Source organism: Pseudophryne corroboree, chromosome 6, assembly GCF_028390025.1.
Source record: "Pseudophryne corroboree isolate aPseCor3 chromosome 6, aPseCor3.hap2, whole genome shotgun sequence".
Lineage (NCBI taxonomy): Eukaryota > Metazoa > Chordata > Amphibia > Anura > Myobatrachidae > Pseudophryne > Pseudophryne corroboree.
The window spans coordinates 253,393,575-253,410,797 of NC_086449.1; the positions used below are offsets into that span (position 1 = coordinate 253,393,575).

Sequence of the window (17,223 nt, forward strand, 5' to 3'; positions counted from 1 at the left end):
TTAGACTAAGTAGTTCCCCATTACTCTGCCATAAGATCAATATGTGCCTAATTCAGAGTTGATCGCAGCAGCAAATTTGTTAGCAGTTGGGCAAAACCATGTGCACTGCAAGGGGGGGGGGGGGCAGATATAACATGTGCAGAGAGAGTTAGATTTGGGTGAGGTGTGTTCAAACTGAAATCTAAATTGCAGTGTAAAAATAGAGCCGCCAGTATTTACCCTGCACAGAAACAATATAACCCACCCAAATCTAACTCTCTTTTATATCTGCAGTGCACATGGGTTTTGCCCAACTGCTAACAAATTTGCTGCTGCAATCAACTCTGAATTACCCCCTATGTTCGAAAAGCAAGACCATCCAAAGCCGCACCACTTGTCAACGTGTGGGATGCAATTGTCTCATCTTCCTATCCATGCTGCAATATACTGCTATACTATGGGCATGATTCTTACTTGGCCGCAGCTCTGTATACAGCAGCAAACAGTGAGTTGTAGCAGACAGCACATGCGAAGAAGCACATTTATTAATTTTTGCATATTTCCAGGTCAGAGGCAGATTAACAGAGGAGGGGCTCCATACAGACTCTGTGCAGGCATCCTCCCCTCTACTGCACTTAAACTCTGGGATTGTGCCAGAGTCTACTGCGCATGTGCAGGTCTCCGGAAGCATGACTCCCACCATGTTTCGATGATGTATCATTACTGTGCATGCGTGTTGTCAATTTTCCTGGTGAATTTTGCCATGGCTGCAGTGCCGATGGGGGTCTCAGGAAAAGTAATCAAACATGGGTCAGTGTGTGCGGCGTGGCCCCCCTTGACAGACTGAACCCATTATAGATGCACCAATGCTCCAGGTGGTTCTAGTTCAGTTTTATGTTGGCCAGATTTAGACTTGTGTGAAATGGGCATTTGTGGTTGCACACAAGAGATCTGTCTCGTCTGAGTATCATGGGAGCGGTGTGGGCAAGTAGCTATAGTTCTGCACTTTTCTTAGTCACACATGCAGCGAAGTGAATCTTATTTCTAACTGATTTGTTGCATCCAGCATGGGGCAGGTGCAGGTGGCGTTACTAATGACCATGGTTGTGGCTAAGGATGGAGAAACAGCAAGCAGTGCAACTTCCAGCTTGAAACCCTATGGGAACTTTCATTAGCCATGCAGATACTTGCATTAGCTTAAGGTAGTAAATCTGACTGCCATGGCCATCGGCACTTACACTTTGTGGTATATCTACTAAAGCGTTGGTTTGTAGAAGTTGCATTGTTGCCCATAGCAACGAATCAGATGCTACTAATCATTTATCTAGCACCTTCTAAAAGATAAGAGATAGAATCTGATTGGTTGCCACGGGCAACATCTCCATTTCTAAAAACCCGTACATTAGTAAATATATCCATTCATGTATGACTCACAATCAGGCCCGATAAGTGCAGGTTTTACCTCCTCCCCTCACCTACATCCATGATGGTCACATGATGTCAGAGTAAAATGAGAGGTTGAGTATTACTGTATGCTGGGAATATTCAAAAGTTGTCATCTCACTGTGGTTGCCATGGTAATTTAATGACATTTAAATCTGTAAATCATTAATACTAACATGAATATGATCTCTACGGAAAAAAATATATGATACAAGCAAACTGATTGTATTATAGTAAAGTAGCACACCTTATTTTAATAGCATTTGCACTAAATGTGCATTTGCACTATGTTTAAGTGAAAACGTGACTTATGTATAAGAAAACAATAATATTTTCAAACCTTTGACATCTGGAGAAAAATGAGCAAGATGTCTTGTCACAAAGAGCTTCAGCTGCTCATCTAGATCACAGGATTCAAGACTAATATTCCATGAGCGAATTCCTGTAAAGCAAATACCAATATGTTATTTAATATAATATGTCATTTTCTATCTGCCTAGACTGCATAGAAAAGTATCTTAATATATTTACAAATATTTACAGTATGTGGCCCTCAGCTTCCTTAAAACCGTAAAACATAAATAGCATAGGTAGTAAAATATATATGTGGTCTATTACATAAAACTCGTGGATATCACCACTGTAGGATAAGCGTTTATGACTTGATCTTTCAGTCCTTCCTGCAGACAAGTTACAGCAACTGGGTACTCAACATTCTGCTCAACCAAACTCAACAGGTTATGTTTTAAGGAATATCTCTGAATTGGGTAATGCCACCCCCCTCTCCAAATGTAAATTAAAATGATAAAAGCATAAACGTCCATCCAAAACGTCCATCCAAAAAAAGGGGTGGATGTAATTCACATGTCCGTGGTAAAAGGAGTTGTGCTTCCCCTCCAGTTTCCAGCCCTGAATGGCCCTCTCCTCACTGAGGTAGGAGGCACGGGGCGATCATCTGAGTTAGGCAAGTCAAACCTCATCAGGTGGGATGCGCAATGCGGTGGTGGGAATTGTCTAATAATATAATCTCTACAGGACAGCTATGTACTAAACGCACTTTGCTAGAAACTTTAGCAAATGAAAGATTAAATATAACATAAGGGATACATTTGCAAAATAGACCTTTCAGCTGTGTTTTTCACACGCAACAAAATCCCTTAATAATTAGGTATACTATTTGTTTTCAATAATCAATCAATTATTATTAATTTGTAACCTGTTACAAATAAAATGTCTTCAATAAGAGAGTTTTGTTTCTTTACTGAAATGCATGATTTTGGATGCATACATTTAGCTAAAGGGGCTGATTGTTACCTATCTCGCCGGCTTGCAAGGCATGATAGCTACGAGGGAACTATTGTAGATGACTTTTGGCAGTGACAGAAGGGTAATTAGTGCAATCATCAGCTCTCAGTCACAGTACATAACGCCTAAAGTATGTGGCTATCACTATGGTACCGTTACTTGGTACCAAGGGCTCATATCAGCAGTCCCACAATTGACTGTAATTCAAAGCTTTGGCAGAGGAATTAGTCTGTTGCAGGAGGATGCTGCTGACTCATGGGCTGCTATCTCAGAAATGATTCTATTACATGTAGCTACAGTATAAATTCTGTATATAGTGCTGCTGTACCAAGAACCATACAGTAGCTGCCCCTGGGCCAGCTCATAAAAAACTACAATCTGCTGAATGCAGGGAATTTCTTTCGCTGCAATAGGGAACTCGGGACTGACTTCCATGAGCAGCACTAATACACAAATTACATATTACTACACTGCTAATTGTGCACATTACTGATCTGTATGCAACCAAGCTGGCACATATTGTGTAAGCAGAGATAATCACCATTACAAAGGAATAATCTGCCAAGTGGGTGACCAGTAACTAGTTTCGTATATGTCTGTAACTGGCACTGCAATCTTGCAAAGCCAATACGGCAATAGTGCCAGTCTTATATTTAGTAGAGATGAGCGCCTGAAATTTTTCGGGTTTTGTGTTTTGGTTTTGGGTTCGGTTCCGCGGCCGTGTTTTGGGTTCGAACGCGTTTTGGCAAAACCTCACCGAATTTTTTTTGTCGGATTCGGGTGTGTTTTGGATTCGGGTGTTTTTTTCAAAAAACACTAAAAAACAGCTTAAATCATAGAATTTGGGGGTCATTTTGATCCCAAAGTATTATTAACCTCAAAAACCATAATTTACACTCATTTTCAGTCTATTCTGAATACCTCACACCTCACAATATTATTTTTAGTCCTAAAATTTGCACCGAGGTCGCTGTGTGAGTAAGATTAGCGACCCTAGTGGCCGACACAAACACCGGGCCCATCTAGGAGTGGCACTGCAGTGTCACGCAGGATGGCCCTTCCAAAAAACCCTCCCCAAACAGCACATGACGCAAAGAAAAAAAGAGGCGCAATGAGGTAGCTGTGTGAGTAAGATTAGCGACCCTAGTGGCCGACACAAACACCGGGCCCATCTAGGAGTGGCACTGCAGTGTCACGCAGGATGTCCCTTCCAAAAAACCCTCCCCAAACAGCACATGACGCAAAGAAAAAAAGAGGCGCAATGAGGTAGCTGTGTGAGTAAGATTAGCGACCCTAGTGGCCGACACAAACACCGGGCCCATCTAGGAGTGGCACTGCAGTGTCACGCAGGATGTCCCTTCCAAAAAACCCTCCCCAAACAGCACATGACGCAAAGAAAAAAAGAGGCGCAATGAGGTAGCTGACTGTGTGAGTAAGATTAGCGACCCTAGTGGCCGACACAAACACCGGGCCCATTTAGGAGTGGCACTGCAGTGTCACACAGGATGTCCCTTCCAAAAAACCCTCCCCAATCAGCACATGATGCAAAGAAAAAGAAAAGAAAAAAGAGGTGCAAGATGGAATTGTCCTTGGGCCCTCCCACCCACCCTTATGTTGTATAAACAAAACAGGACATGCACACTTTAACCAACCCATCATTTCAGTGACAGGGTCTGCCACACGACTGTGACTGATATGACGGGTTGGTTTGGACCCCCCCCAAAAAAGAAGCAATTAATCTCTCCTTGCACAAACTGGCTCTACAGAGGCAAGATGTCCACCTCATCATCACCCTCCGATATATCACCGTGTACATCCCCCTCCTCACAGATTATCAATTCGTCCCCACTGGAATCCACCATCTCAGCTCCCTGTGTACTTTGTGGAGGCAATTGCTGCTGGTCAATGTCTCCGCAGAGGAATTGATTATAATTCATTTTAATGAACATCATCTTCTCCACATTTTCTGGATGTAACCTCGTACGCCGATTGCTGACAAGGTGAGCGGCGGCACTAAACACTCTTTCGGAGTACACACTTGTGGGAGGGCAACTTAGGTAGAATAAAGCCAGTTTGTGCAAGGGCCTCCAAATTGCCTCTTTTTCCTGCCAGTATAAGTACGGACTGTGTGACGTGCCTACTTGGATGCGGTCACTCATATAATCCTCCACCATTCTATCAATGTTGAGAGAATCATATGCAGTGACAGTAGACGACATGTCCGTAATCGTTGTCAGGTCCTTCAGTCCGGACCAGATGTCAGCATCAGCAGTCGCTCCAGACTGCCCTGCATCACCGCCAGCGGGTGGGCTCGGAATTCTGAGCCTTTTCCTCGCACCCCCAGTTGCGGGAGAATGTGAAGGAGGAGATGTTGACAGGTCGCGTTCCGCTTGACTTGACAATTTTGTCACCAGCAGGTCTTTCAACCCCAGCAGACTTGTGTCTGCCGGAAAGAGAGATCCAAGGTAGGCTTTAAATCTAGGATCGAGCACGGTGGCCAAAATGTAGTGCTCTGATTTCAACAGATTGACCACCCGTGAATCCTTGTTAAGCGAATTAAGGGCTCCATCCACAAGTCCCACATGCCTAGCGGAATCGCTCCGTGTTAGCTCCTCCTTCAATGTCTCCAGCTTCTTCTGCAAAAGCCTGATGAGGGGAATGACCTGACTCAGGCTGGCAGTGTCTGAACTGACTTCACGTGTGGCAAGTTCAAAGGGCATCAGAACCTTGCACAACGTTGAAATCATTCTCCACTGCGCTTGAGACAGGTGCATTCCACCTACTATATCGTGCTCAATTGTATAGGCTTGAATGGCCTTTTGCTGCTCCTCCAACCTCTGAAGCATATAGAGGGTTGAATTCCACCTCGTTACCACTTCTTGCTTCAGATGATGGCAGGGCAGGTTCAGTAGTTTTTGGTGGTGCTCCAGTCTTCTGTACGTGGTGCCTGTACGCCGAAAGTGTCCCGCAATTCTTCTGGCCACCGACAGCATCTCTTGCACGCCCCTGTCGTTTTTTAAAAAATTCTGCACCACCAAATTCAAGGTATGTGCAAAACATGGGACGTGCTGGAATTTGCCCATATTTAATGCACACACAATATTGCTGGCGTTGTCCGATGCCACAAATCCACAGGAGAGTCCAATTGGGGTAAGCCATTCCGCGATGATCTTCCTCAGTTGCCGTAAGAGGTTTTCAGCTGTGTGCGTATTCTGGAAAGCGGTGATACAAAGCGTAGCCTGCCTAGGAAAGAGTTGGCGTTTGCGAGATGCTGCTACTGGTGCCGCCGCTGCTGTTCTTGCGGCGGGAGTCCATACATCTACCCAGTGGGCTGTCACAGTCATATAGTCCTGACCCTGCCCTGCTCCACTTGTCCACATGTCCGTGGTTAAGTGGACATTGGGTACAACTGCATTTTTTAGGACACTGGTGAGTCTTTTTCTGACGTCCGTGTACATTCTCGGTATCGCCTGCCTAGAGAAGTGGAACCTAGATGGTATTTGGTAACGGGGGCACACTGCCTCAATAAATTGTCTAGTTCCCTGTGAACTAACGGCGGATACCGGACGCACGTCTAACACCAACATAGTTGTCAAGGCCTCAGTTATCCGCTTTGCAGCAGGATGACTGCTGTGATATTTCATCTTCCTCGCAAAGGACTGTTGAACAGTCAATTGCTTACTGGAAGTAGTACAAGTGGGCTTACGACTTCCCCTCTGGGATGACCATCGACTCCCAGCAGCAACAACAGCAGCGCCAGCAGCAGTAGGCGTTACACGCAAGGATGCATCGGAGGAATCCCAGGCAGGAGAGGAATCGTCAGAATTGCCAGTGACATGGCCTGCAGGACTATTGGCATTCCTGGGGAAGGAGGAAATTGACACTGAGGGAGTTGGTGGGGTGGTTTGCGTGAGCTTGGTTACAAGAGGAAGGGATTTACTGGTCAGTGGACTGCTTCCGCTGTCACCCAAAGTTTTTGAACTTGTCACTGACTTATTATGAATGCGCTGCAGGTGACGTATAAGGGAGGATGTTCCGAGGTGGTTAACGTCCTTACCCCTACTTATTACAGCTTGACAAAGGGAACACACGGCTTGACACCTGTTGTCCGCATTTCTGGTGAAATACCTCCACACCGAAGAGCTGATTTTTTTGGTATTTTCACCTGGCATGTCAACGGCCATATTCCTCCCACGGACAACAGGTGTCTCCCCGGGTGCCTGACTTAAACAAACCACCTCACCATCAGAATCCTCCTGGTCAATTTCCTCCCCAGCGCCAGCAACACCCATATCCTCCTCATCCTGGTGTACTTCAACACTGACATCTTCAATCTGACTATCAGGAACTGGACTGCGGGTGCTCCTTCCAGCACTTGCAGGGGGCGTGCAAATGGTGGAAGGCGCATGCTCTTCACGTCCAGTGTTGGGAAGGTCAGGCATCGCAACCGACACAATTGGACTCTCCTTGTGGATTTGGGATTTCGAAGAATGCACAGTTCTTTGCTGTGCTGCTTTTGCCAGCTTGAGTCTTTTCATTTTTCTAGCGAGAGGCTGAGTGCTTCCATCCTCATGTGAAGCTGAACCACTAGCCATGAACATAGGCCAGGGCCTCAGCCGTTCCTTGCCACTCCGTGTCGTAAATGGCATATTGGCAAGTTTACGCTTCTCCTCCGACAATTTTATTTTAGGTTTTGGAGTCCTTTTTTTTCTGATATTTGGTGTTTTGGATTTGACATGCTCTGTACTATGACATTGGGCATCGGCCTTGGCAGACGACGTTGCTGGCATTTCATCGTCTCGGCCATGACTAGTGGCAGCAGCTTCAGCACGAGGTGGAAGTGGATCTTGATCTTTCCCTAATTTTGGAACCTCAACATTTTTGTTCTCCATATTTTAATAGGCACAACTAAAAGGCACCTCAGGTAAACAATGGAGATGGATACTAGTATACAATTATGGACTGCCTGCCGAGTGCAGACACAGAGGTAGCCACAGCCGTGAACTACCGTACTGTACTGTGTCTGCTGCTAATATAGACTGGTTGATAAAGAGATGTCTATGTAACTATGTATGTATAAAGAAGAAAGAAAAAAAAAACACGGTTAGGTGGTATACAATTATGGACGGACTGCCTGCCGAGTGCAGACACAGAGGTAGCCACAGCCGTGAACTACCGTACTGTACTGTGTCTGCTGCTAATAATATAGACTGGTTGATAAAGAGATGTCGTAGTAGTATGTATGTATAAAGAAGAAAGAAAAAAAAACCACGGTTAGGTGGTATACAATTATGGACGGACTGCCTGCCGAGTGCAGACACAGAGGTAGCCACAGCCGTGAACTACCGTACTGTACTGTGTCTGCTGCTAATATAGACTGGTTGATAAAGAGATGTCTATGTAACTATGTATGTATAAAGAAGAAAGAAAAAAAAACCACGGTTAGGTGGTATACAATTATGGACGGACTGCCTGCCGAGTGCAGACACAGAGGTAGCCACAGCCGTGAACTACCGTACTGTACTGTGTCTGCTGCTAATATAGACTGGTTGATAAAGAGATGTCTATGTAACTATGTATGTATAAAGAAGAAAGAAAAAAAAAACACGGTTAGGTGGTATACAATTATGGTCGGACTGCCTGCCGAGTGCAGACACAGAGGTAGCCACAGCCGTGAACTACCGTACTGTACTGTGTCTGCTGCTAATATAGACTGGTTGATAAAGAGATGTCGTAGTAGTATGTATGTATAAAGAAGAAAAAAAAACCACGGTTAGGTGGTATACAATTATGGACGGACTGCCTGCCGAGTGCAGACACAGAGGTAGCCATAGCCGTGAACTACCGTACTGTGTCTGCTGCGACTGGATGATAAATGATATAAAAAATATATATATATCACTACTGCAGCCGGACAGGTATATATTATATATTATATAATGACGGACCTGCTGGACACTGTCTGTCAGCAGAATGAGTTTTATTTTTATAGAATAAAAAAAACAACAACACACAAGTGAAGTCACACGACGAGTGTTTAACTTTTTCAGGCAATCACAATATAAGTATACTACTAACTATACTGGTGGTCAGTGTGGTCAGGTCACTGGTCAGTCACACTGGCAGTGGCACTCCTGCAGCAAAAGTGTGCACTGTTTAATTTTAATATAATATTATGTACTCCTGGCTCCTGCTATAACCTATAACTGGCACTGCAGTGCTCCCCAGTCTCCCCCACAATTATAAGCTGTGTGAGCTGAGCAGTCAGACAGATATATAATATATATAGATGATGCAGCACACTGGGCTGAGCCTGAGCAGTGCACACAGATATGGTATGTGACTGAGTCACTGTGTGTATCGCTTTTTTCAGGCAGAGAACGGATATATTAAATAAACTGCACTGTCTGGTGGTCACTCACTATATAATATTATGTACTCCTGGCTCCTGCTATAACCTATAACTGGCACTGCAGTGCTCCCCAGTCTCCCCCACAATTATAAGCTGTGTGAGCTGAGCAGTCAGACAGATATATAATATATATAGATGATGCAGCACACTGGGCTGAGCCTGAGCAGTGCACACAGATATGGTATGTGACTGAGTCACTGTGTGTATCGCTTTTTTCAGGCAGAGAACGGATATATTAAATAAACTGCACTGTCTGGTGGTCACTCACTAGTAAACTCTCTGCACTCTCTACACTTCTACAGTACTCCTCCTAGTCCTAAGCTCCAGTAAATCTCTCTCTCTTATAATCTAAATGGAGAGGACGCCAGCCACGTCCTCTCACTATCAATCTCAATGCACGTGTGAAAATGGCGGCGACGCGCGGCTCCTTATATAGAATCCGAGTCTCGCGAGAATCCGACAGCGTCATGATGACGTTCGGGCGCGCTCGGGTTAACCGAGCAAGGCGGGAGGATCCGAGTCTGCTCGGACCCGTGAAAAAAACCATGAAGTTCGGGCGGGTTCGGATTCAGAGAAACCGAACCCGCTCATCTCTAATATTTAGTATATTAGATTGTTGGGCCTCAGCAAATGTTCAGTTATAGCAAATAATCTAATACCAAGAAGGCCATTTTTCTGTCGGGTAACACTGTTTGCTCTCCATGGGCCTTATTCAGGTTTGTTAGCAAACCAAAAAAGCATACTAATGGGCAAAACCATGTTACACTGTAGGTGGGGCAGATGTAACATGTGTAGAGAGAGTTAGATTTGGATGGGGTGTGTTCCGCACTGTGGGTCTGATTCACGATTGTATGGAATTGCACAGCCGCAAGGTAGCGGATGTGCAAATCCGTATCATTAAAATGCAAATGCAGTAGGAGGCGTCTATAGGAGATAGACGCCTCCTGCTTGCATTGGCCAGGATCTGAGTGCTGGTTCTCCAAGGCATCGACCAGCCTGCGTAAGCTGATTCTTACTCAGGCTGGCCATTGGATCCGGACACCCGAGACCAGGAAGTCTGTGTCTGAGGATGCAGACCCTGGACCCATCACTCCTTCAAAACGGAGTGATGCACCTCCATTTTAAAGAACAGTTGCCATCCCCCAAATGCCGCCATATGTGAACCATACTGCACCTGACAGGTCTGTGAGCGATATCGCAATATCTGTTCTGCACATTCGCAGAATGGGTCTTCCGTCTGCACAGACCCCAAACATCATATTTGTGCGCACATCATTGGGTATTTGTAGATCTGAATCTGCAGAATTTCTACAGCTGCAGCTGCTGTTAGAATGGATTGGAACATTTAAGTCCAAATTCGACTTTTGAAACAAACTACATATTAATGTTAAATACAGAGCTAGTACTACGGACATTTACCAGGTCGCTAGGTATCTCCCCTCCTGGGACCACGTGCCCATGACTGCACATGTCAGGGACAGAAATCTGACAGAATTATATTATACATTAGATACATTTTTATAAAAACAGTTTTGAAAACTTTGCTTGTCTCTATAAATATATATTTCATACAGCAGTTAAAGAATACCTGCAGTTTTGATTCCCATTTGCTATATTTATGCAGAGGCGTCACCGGTATGGTGACACCCGGTGCGCGCTCGTGGCAAAAAGGGGGAGTGGCCATAAAAGGGGGCATGGCCTCACATAATAATCACTCCGAGGGCGGGCTCACAGTAAAGGGGGCGTGTCTGTACATAAATGGGTGTGGTCTTGTGGGATTTTCACTCCAGGGGCGTGGCCATCATCTACAGAGATGCCAGGCTGTACTGGGCTGCCCCTGGAGACTGTCTCCCAGCGCTGTTGGCTCCTCTTCTATGACAGCGACGGGTGCTGTAGCGCACCTGGCTCCTGTCACTGCGGAGGAGCCCACATTTTGGTGTCACCACTTCCAGGCGTCACACCTGGGTGCGGGCCACACCCCCAGTACCCGCCTTGTGATGCCTCTGTATCTATTGGGGAGATTTATCAAGCCTTGAAGAAGAAAAAAAAAGTGGAAACATTTCCCAAAGCAGCCTATCAGCATCTGTCATTTATCTAACATAGAGGGTAATTCCAAGTTGATCGCAGCAGGAATTTATTTAGCAGTTGGGCAAAACAATGGAGGTCATTCCGAGTTGTTCGCTCGCAAGGCGATTTTAGCAGAGTTGCTCACGCTAAGCCGCCGCCTACTGGGAGTGAATCTTAGCATCTTAAAATTGCGAACGACGTATTCGCAATTTTGCGATTACAAACTTCTTAGCAGTTTCAGAGTAGCTTCAGACTTACTCGGCATCTGCGATCAGTTCAGTGCTTGTCGTTCCTGGTTTGACGTCACAAACACACCCAGCGTTCGCCCAGACACTCCCCCGTTTCTCCAGCCACTCCTGCGTTTTTTCCGGAAACGGTAGCGTTTTTTCCCACACGCCCATAAAACGGCCTGTTTCCGCCCAGAAACACCCATTTCCTGTCAATCACACTACGATCGCCTGAGCGAAGAAAAAGCCGTGAGTAAAAATCCTAACTTCATAGCAAATTTACTTGGCGCAGTCGCAGTGCGGACATTGCGCATGCGCACTAAGCGGAAAATCGCTGCGATGCGATGAAATTTACCGAGCGAACAACTCGGAATGAGGGCCAATGTGCACTGCAGGGGAGGCAGATATAACATGTGCAGAAAGAGTTAGATTTTGGGTGGGTTATTTTATTTCTGTGCAGGGTAAATACTGGCTGCTTTATTTTTACACTGCAATTTAGATTGCAGATTGAACACACCACACCCAAATCTAACTCTCTCTGCACATGTTATATCTGTCCCCCCTGCAGTGCACATGGTTTTGCCCAACTGCTAACAAAAATCCTGCTGCGATCAACTCAGAATTACCCCCATAGTCTTTGTAATGACAGATGCTGATAGGTTGCTTTAATCAATTTATGCACTTTTTCTCTCTTCACGGCTTGGTACATCCCGCCTTTAATGGGATAAATGCCCCACTAGTCAACTGTGTTGCTCAAAATTAAGGGAAAAAAATGTATTGTGTGTTCTACAATGCGTTCATCTAAAGTTTACTGTATCCCAACAGTTTACTGTATCCTGAAATTTTACTGCACATTTACTGTATACCAAAGGTGTAAACCTTTCGATACATTAAACGTCTGGGATACAGTATTTAGAAATAATTTTGTATTAACTGGATTTAGGGCAGGAAAAAATTGGCAAGGACTTTACTGCAATTTACAACCCAAAGGAAAAAAACACACACCCCCCTCCCCGCTTTCCCCCTCCCACACACACACACACACACACACACACACACACACACACACACACACACCCCCTATTGATTGACACTTGAACCATCAAAATCGATGTTGTAATTGCGGAGTATTTGCTCTCACAAAAAAATAAAAGAATTGCTTAGCCGATAAAATGTACAGATGAATGTTTTTATACATACTGTGTATGTACATAATAATACCGGTATTTTCCTAGAAATGCTATTAAAATCGCAAAGGTCGGCTCTCCCGATAAGAGCTGCCCTCTGCTATACAAGGACTTCCGAGTGACTCATGCGGTGCGGTGGGGAGGGGGGGGGGGGGGGTTGCTGGGAGGGATCCCATTGGATCCCTCTCAGGGACAATGGGAAAAGGTGCCCATAGGCTTCTATTGGGTAATGGTGGGTCCAAACTTCGTAATAAATTGCATTCTGGAATTTGGTGCATATGGGAATGTGGCCAAAACTCATAAAACAGAATTTTTACAGTTTTGGTCGTATTTTCTTTAGAACCTCCCTCCCTAAATCAGATAATAATTGTCTAAGAACCCAATAAACAAGGAGAGGGACTAAAAAATGTCCGCTATCCCAAGAAAATGTTGACTGTAGACAGAATTTTTTTTTATATTTGTATTCTTAGATATATAATACTGTCTTATTGTATAAGCAGTAGTTATATGTGTATTGCTCTACTTACATAACACTGCCATCTACTGTCTAAAGATATTATTGCATCATTATTCATTGACATTGAATTTAAAACCTACAAAAGACTGCCATTGTTTAGACTTCTCTATTGAGTGATGAAAAGCTGTGCCAATTCTTTCCCATTAAGATTTTAGGGTGCATGTTTACACTTGAGGGCTGCTCACTGAATATGGGTTCTTAATGCGCTGAATCAAGTGAATCATTTAATTGTGTATTCATTTAACTGGAACTAAGTAAATATATTTTTTTGTAGTGTTAATAAATCTTTTTCTTATACATATTTTATCAGTCTCCTTTGTAATAATATTTAAAAATTGTGCTCTTGGAAACTTAATACAAGCTGGTAGTTTGAACAGGGTTGTTTTTATTAAATCTGTTCAGATAAGGAATGCTTTTAGGTATCAATATTATTATGACTTATACCATTGAACTCTGTTGCTATCAATATTGCAGTTTACAATGTGTCTTTCTTTAACTGTGTAGGAAATACAAAAAATGATACAGTATTTTGTAATTCAATGTATGTAGTTAACTGTAATAGAAGGGCTGATTTTGTTCTGGAACTATCTTGTGTAGTAATCACAAATGTAATATTTTGCAATTCTTGATTCAATTGTAGTATATACAGTAGTTTATAGTTAATGTATGTTGTCGAAGTAAAAAAAAATATTACATAAAGAGAACATACAAACTACACAAATTTAAGTTGCTATACTTGCAAATACGCGCAGCGAGCACAGCAATATATGGTAACACACGCATTTACACGGACATGCCACAGAGATGGATTCGACACTAATTTCATACAGTACATAATTATAATAATATCAAGCGCCAGACATCATGATGATTTAAAATTACCTAATGAATTAATGTCATGAATGTGTATTATTTGAACGGAACCAGATACACCTGTCATATTTACTATTAAAACAACCAGCTTAATGTGTAGATTAATTTGATACTTGTTATGAAGTTGTGGGACATTGCAGCGAATAATTATGATTACATGTATAAAAGCTAAAATCACTTCTATTAGAACAATAGAAGCTCCAAACAGGTAATGAACAGGAAACTCAGGCCAGCCCATTTGGCAGTCTTCAAGGCTGAACCTGATCAGCATATACAAAGAGAATAGTGATTCATCATGAACCCCTCCCCCAGAAACTAGTTAACACATTTTGCTGGTCACACAGGAAGGTAGTTCCTGTTTTTTGGTCTGAGAGTTACTTGCTTTTTGGTCTCAGAGGATGATGGAGGAGTTGCTGGCAGTTCAGTTACTGTATTTATTTACAGAGAGAGGGAGACATAAGCTGCATTGGAGGGAATGGTAATTGTATCGCTGGCATGTAACTGAAACTGCATATAACTGTATATAATTGTATGTTCTAACTGTTTACTGTGTGAGTTGTATTCATGTAACTATAGGTATACTGTACTTTGTAATATATATTGAATCCATATCCCTTTTTAACAACAAATATATACATCAATAAGCTTTGGAACTCAGATAATGTGTGGGTGTATTGTTTTCTCTTATGGGATACAGTGTTTAGCGATGTACAGCGAACTTTTATCGTATATGGTAGTAAGAGGTGCAGGCATTTACAATATATATTAGAGCGGGCATTTTAAATATTTGTGAGAAATCAATTTGGCATTCTTAATGTTTATGTTTGTAGAGAATATTATGGTAGTACTGTTTGAGGTGGTAGTGACTACAATTATGTCCCTATATGGGTACAATATTTAATATAGTGACTTTTTTAAAGAGCACAAAATATTTAAAAACCCCTCTCTGGTGGGAGAGAGGGAGTTTGTCAAACCACTGCATACTTGTATTACAATGAGCCAATATTCCAATATTGCATAAGAGTTATAATAATAATAATAATAATAATAATAATAATAATAATTTTATTTATATAGCGCTCTTTCTCCAATAGGACTCAAGGCGCTTAACAGATACATAGCATAATATAGTACAGAAAATAATGAAGTACATTTTCATAAAATACAGAAGCATGAAGATACTAAAAGGGACACTATGGAAATGCTTGAGTAAACAGGAAAGTCTTGAGTCTACTTTTGAAGGATTCTATTGTTGGGGTCTCTCGCACTGTGCGGGGAAGTGAGTTCCATAGAGTCGGAGCCGCTTGACTAAAAGCTCTACCCCCAGATGAATTACGGTAGATTCTAGGTACTGCTAAAAGTCCTTCATCTACAGATCGCAGTAATCGAGTGGAGCAGTATAGGGTCAGAAGCTGCTTCAGGTACCTTGGGCCCTGGTCATGTAATGCTTTGAAACTCAGTAAGCCAATCTTGAAGATGATTCGCCATCTTACAGGCAGCCAGTGAAGGGAGTAGAGGATGGGTGTTATGTGGCTAGAACGGGGCTGGTTGGTTAATAGTCTGGCAGCTGTGTTTTGCACCAGCTGTAAGCGTTGCAATTCTTTTGCTGGGAGACCAAGGTAGAGGGCATTACAGTAGTCTAATCGAGATTAAACAAATGCATGTATGACTTTTGGCATATCATCTGAGGGAATTAAGTGCTTGATTCTGGCTATGTTCCTCAGGTGAAAGAATGAGGATTTGATTGTGGCTGATATCTGATGTTTAAGTGTCAAGCCACCATCCAGGACAACGCCAAGATTCCGCACACGATCACTGGTCTGTAATTCTGAATCCCCGAGTGTAATTCCAGTTGGTTGGCTATGCTGCAGTCTTGTCCTTTGATGTTGCGGTTGTATCATAAGGACCTCTGTTTTATCTGGGTTCAGCCGCAGCCAACTGGCGCTCATCCACTCCTGTAGCTCAGCTAGACAGCCATTTAGGGTTGCTATTGGATTATCAGTGCCCGGAGCAAAGGACAAGTACAGTTGTGTATCATCTGCATAGCAGTGGTAGTCCAGGCCATGGCACCTGATTATTTTGCCCAATGGGAGCATGTATATTGCAAAAAGCATGGGGGATAGTATAGAACCTTGTGGGACAACACATGGCAATGGCACTGGTGGTGATGAGTATAATCCAGACGATACTCTCTGTGACCTGCCTGTGAGAAATTATTTGAACCAGCTTAGGACTGTGCCATCCAGACCACAGAAATGTATCAGTCGCTCAATCAGAAGCCCATGGTCCACGGTATCAAATGCTGCCGAGAGATCCAGAAGGATTAATATTGAACAGTCACCTCTGTCTCTTGCCATCAGAAGATCATTTAACACAAACACCAGGGCTGTTTCAGTGCTATGTCTTCTCCTGAATCCTGATTGAAATGGATCATAAATATCATGGGTTGTCAGGTGGGTTTCCAGTTGATTTGCAACGACTTTCTCAATAACCTTTCCTAGGAAAGGAAGGTTTGATACCGGTCTGTAGTTGGTCATGCAGTCGGGATCTAAATTAGGTTTTTTAAGAAGCGGTCTAACAATTGCTTCCTTTAGGGGTCCAGGAAAAATGCCTGTCTGCAAAGAGCATTGAACATTTTTTGCCAAGACAGGACCAATTATATCCATACAACCTATTAGAAGCTTGGTTGAGGCTGGGTCCAGATCACAGGTGGTGGGACGCAAAATCCGAGCAATTTCAGCAGTGTCCTTTACGTCCACTGTGTCAAAGCTGGTCCATGAAGGCAGGTAGCTTATATTGGCAGGCTTTGTAGTTTGGCACTCCTTTGATGGCACTGTGGAGATTCCAGCCCGGATGGTGGATATTTTATCTGCAAAGAAGTTTGCAAACTCGTTGCATCTTGCCTGGGAGAGGGTCTCGTCAGTCTGCAGGCATGCTGGCTTGCAAAGCATCTCCACTGTGCGGAAAAGTTGAGCTGGCCTATTGTTTGCTGCTGTGAGCTCATTTGACAGGAACTGTAATTTCTTACGAGTTATTGTTGATTGATATTCTTCGTTGTGCTTTATTAGTTTTATTTTGTCATCCACTAGGTTAGTCTTCCTCCATCGTCTTTCCAGTCTACGCCCCCTTTTCTTGAGCTCACTAACACTGTTGTCGAACCACGGAGCTTGACGTTGTGGTTTACGAGGTCTTATACGCACAGTGGCGATAATA

At 43.4% G+C, this 17,223-nt stretch overlaps 1 protein-coding gene across 1 annotated transcript in view; it reads right to left on the bottom strand.

Annotated features, from left to right (window-relative positions):
* Nucleotides 1-17,223, bottom strand: part of MAP1A (microtubule associated protein 1A) — a 332,532-nt gene that overhangs the window by 244,631 nt on the left and 70,678 nt on the right. Inside the window, exon 2 of the mRNA XM_063925911.1 lies at nucleotides 1,763-1,864. Within this exon, the coding sequence (XP_063781981.1) occupies nucleotides 1,763-1,864 (102 nt within the window). The remainder of the gene's footprint in view (nucleotides 1-1,762; nucleotides 1,865-17,223) is intronic.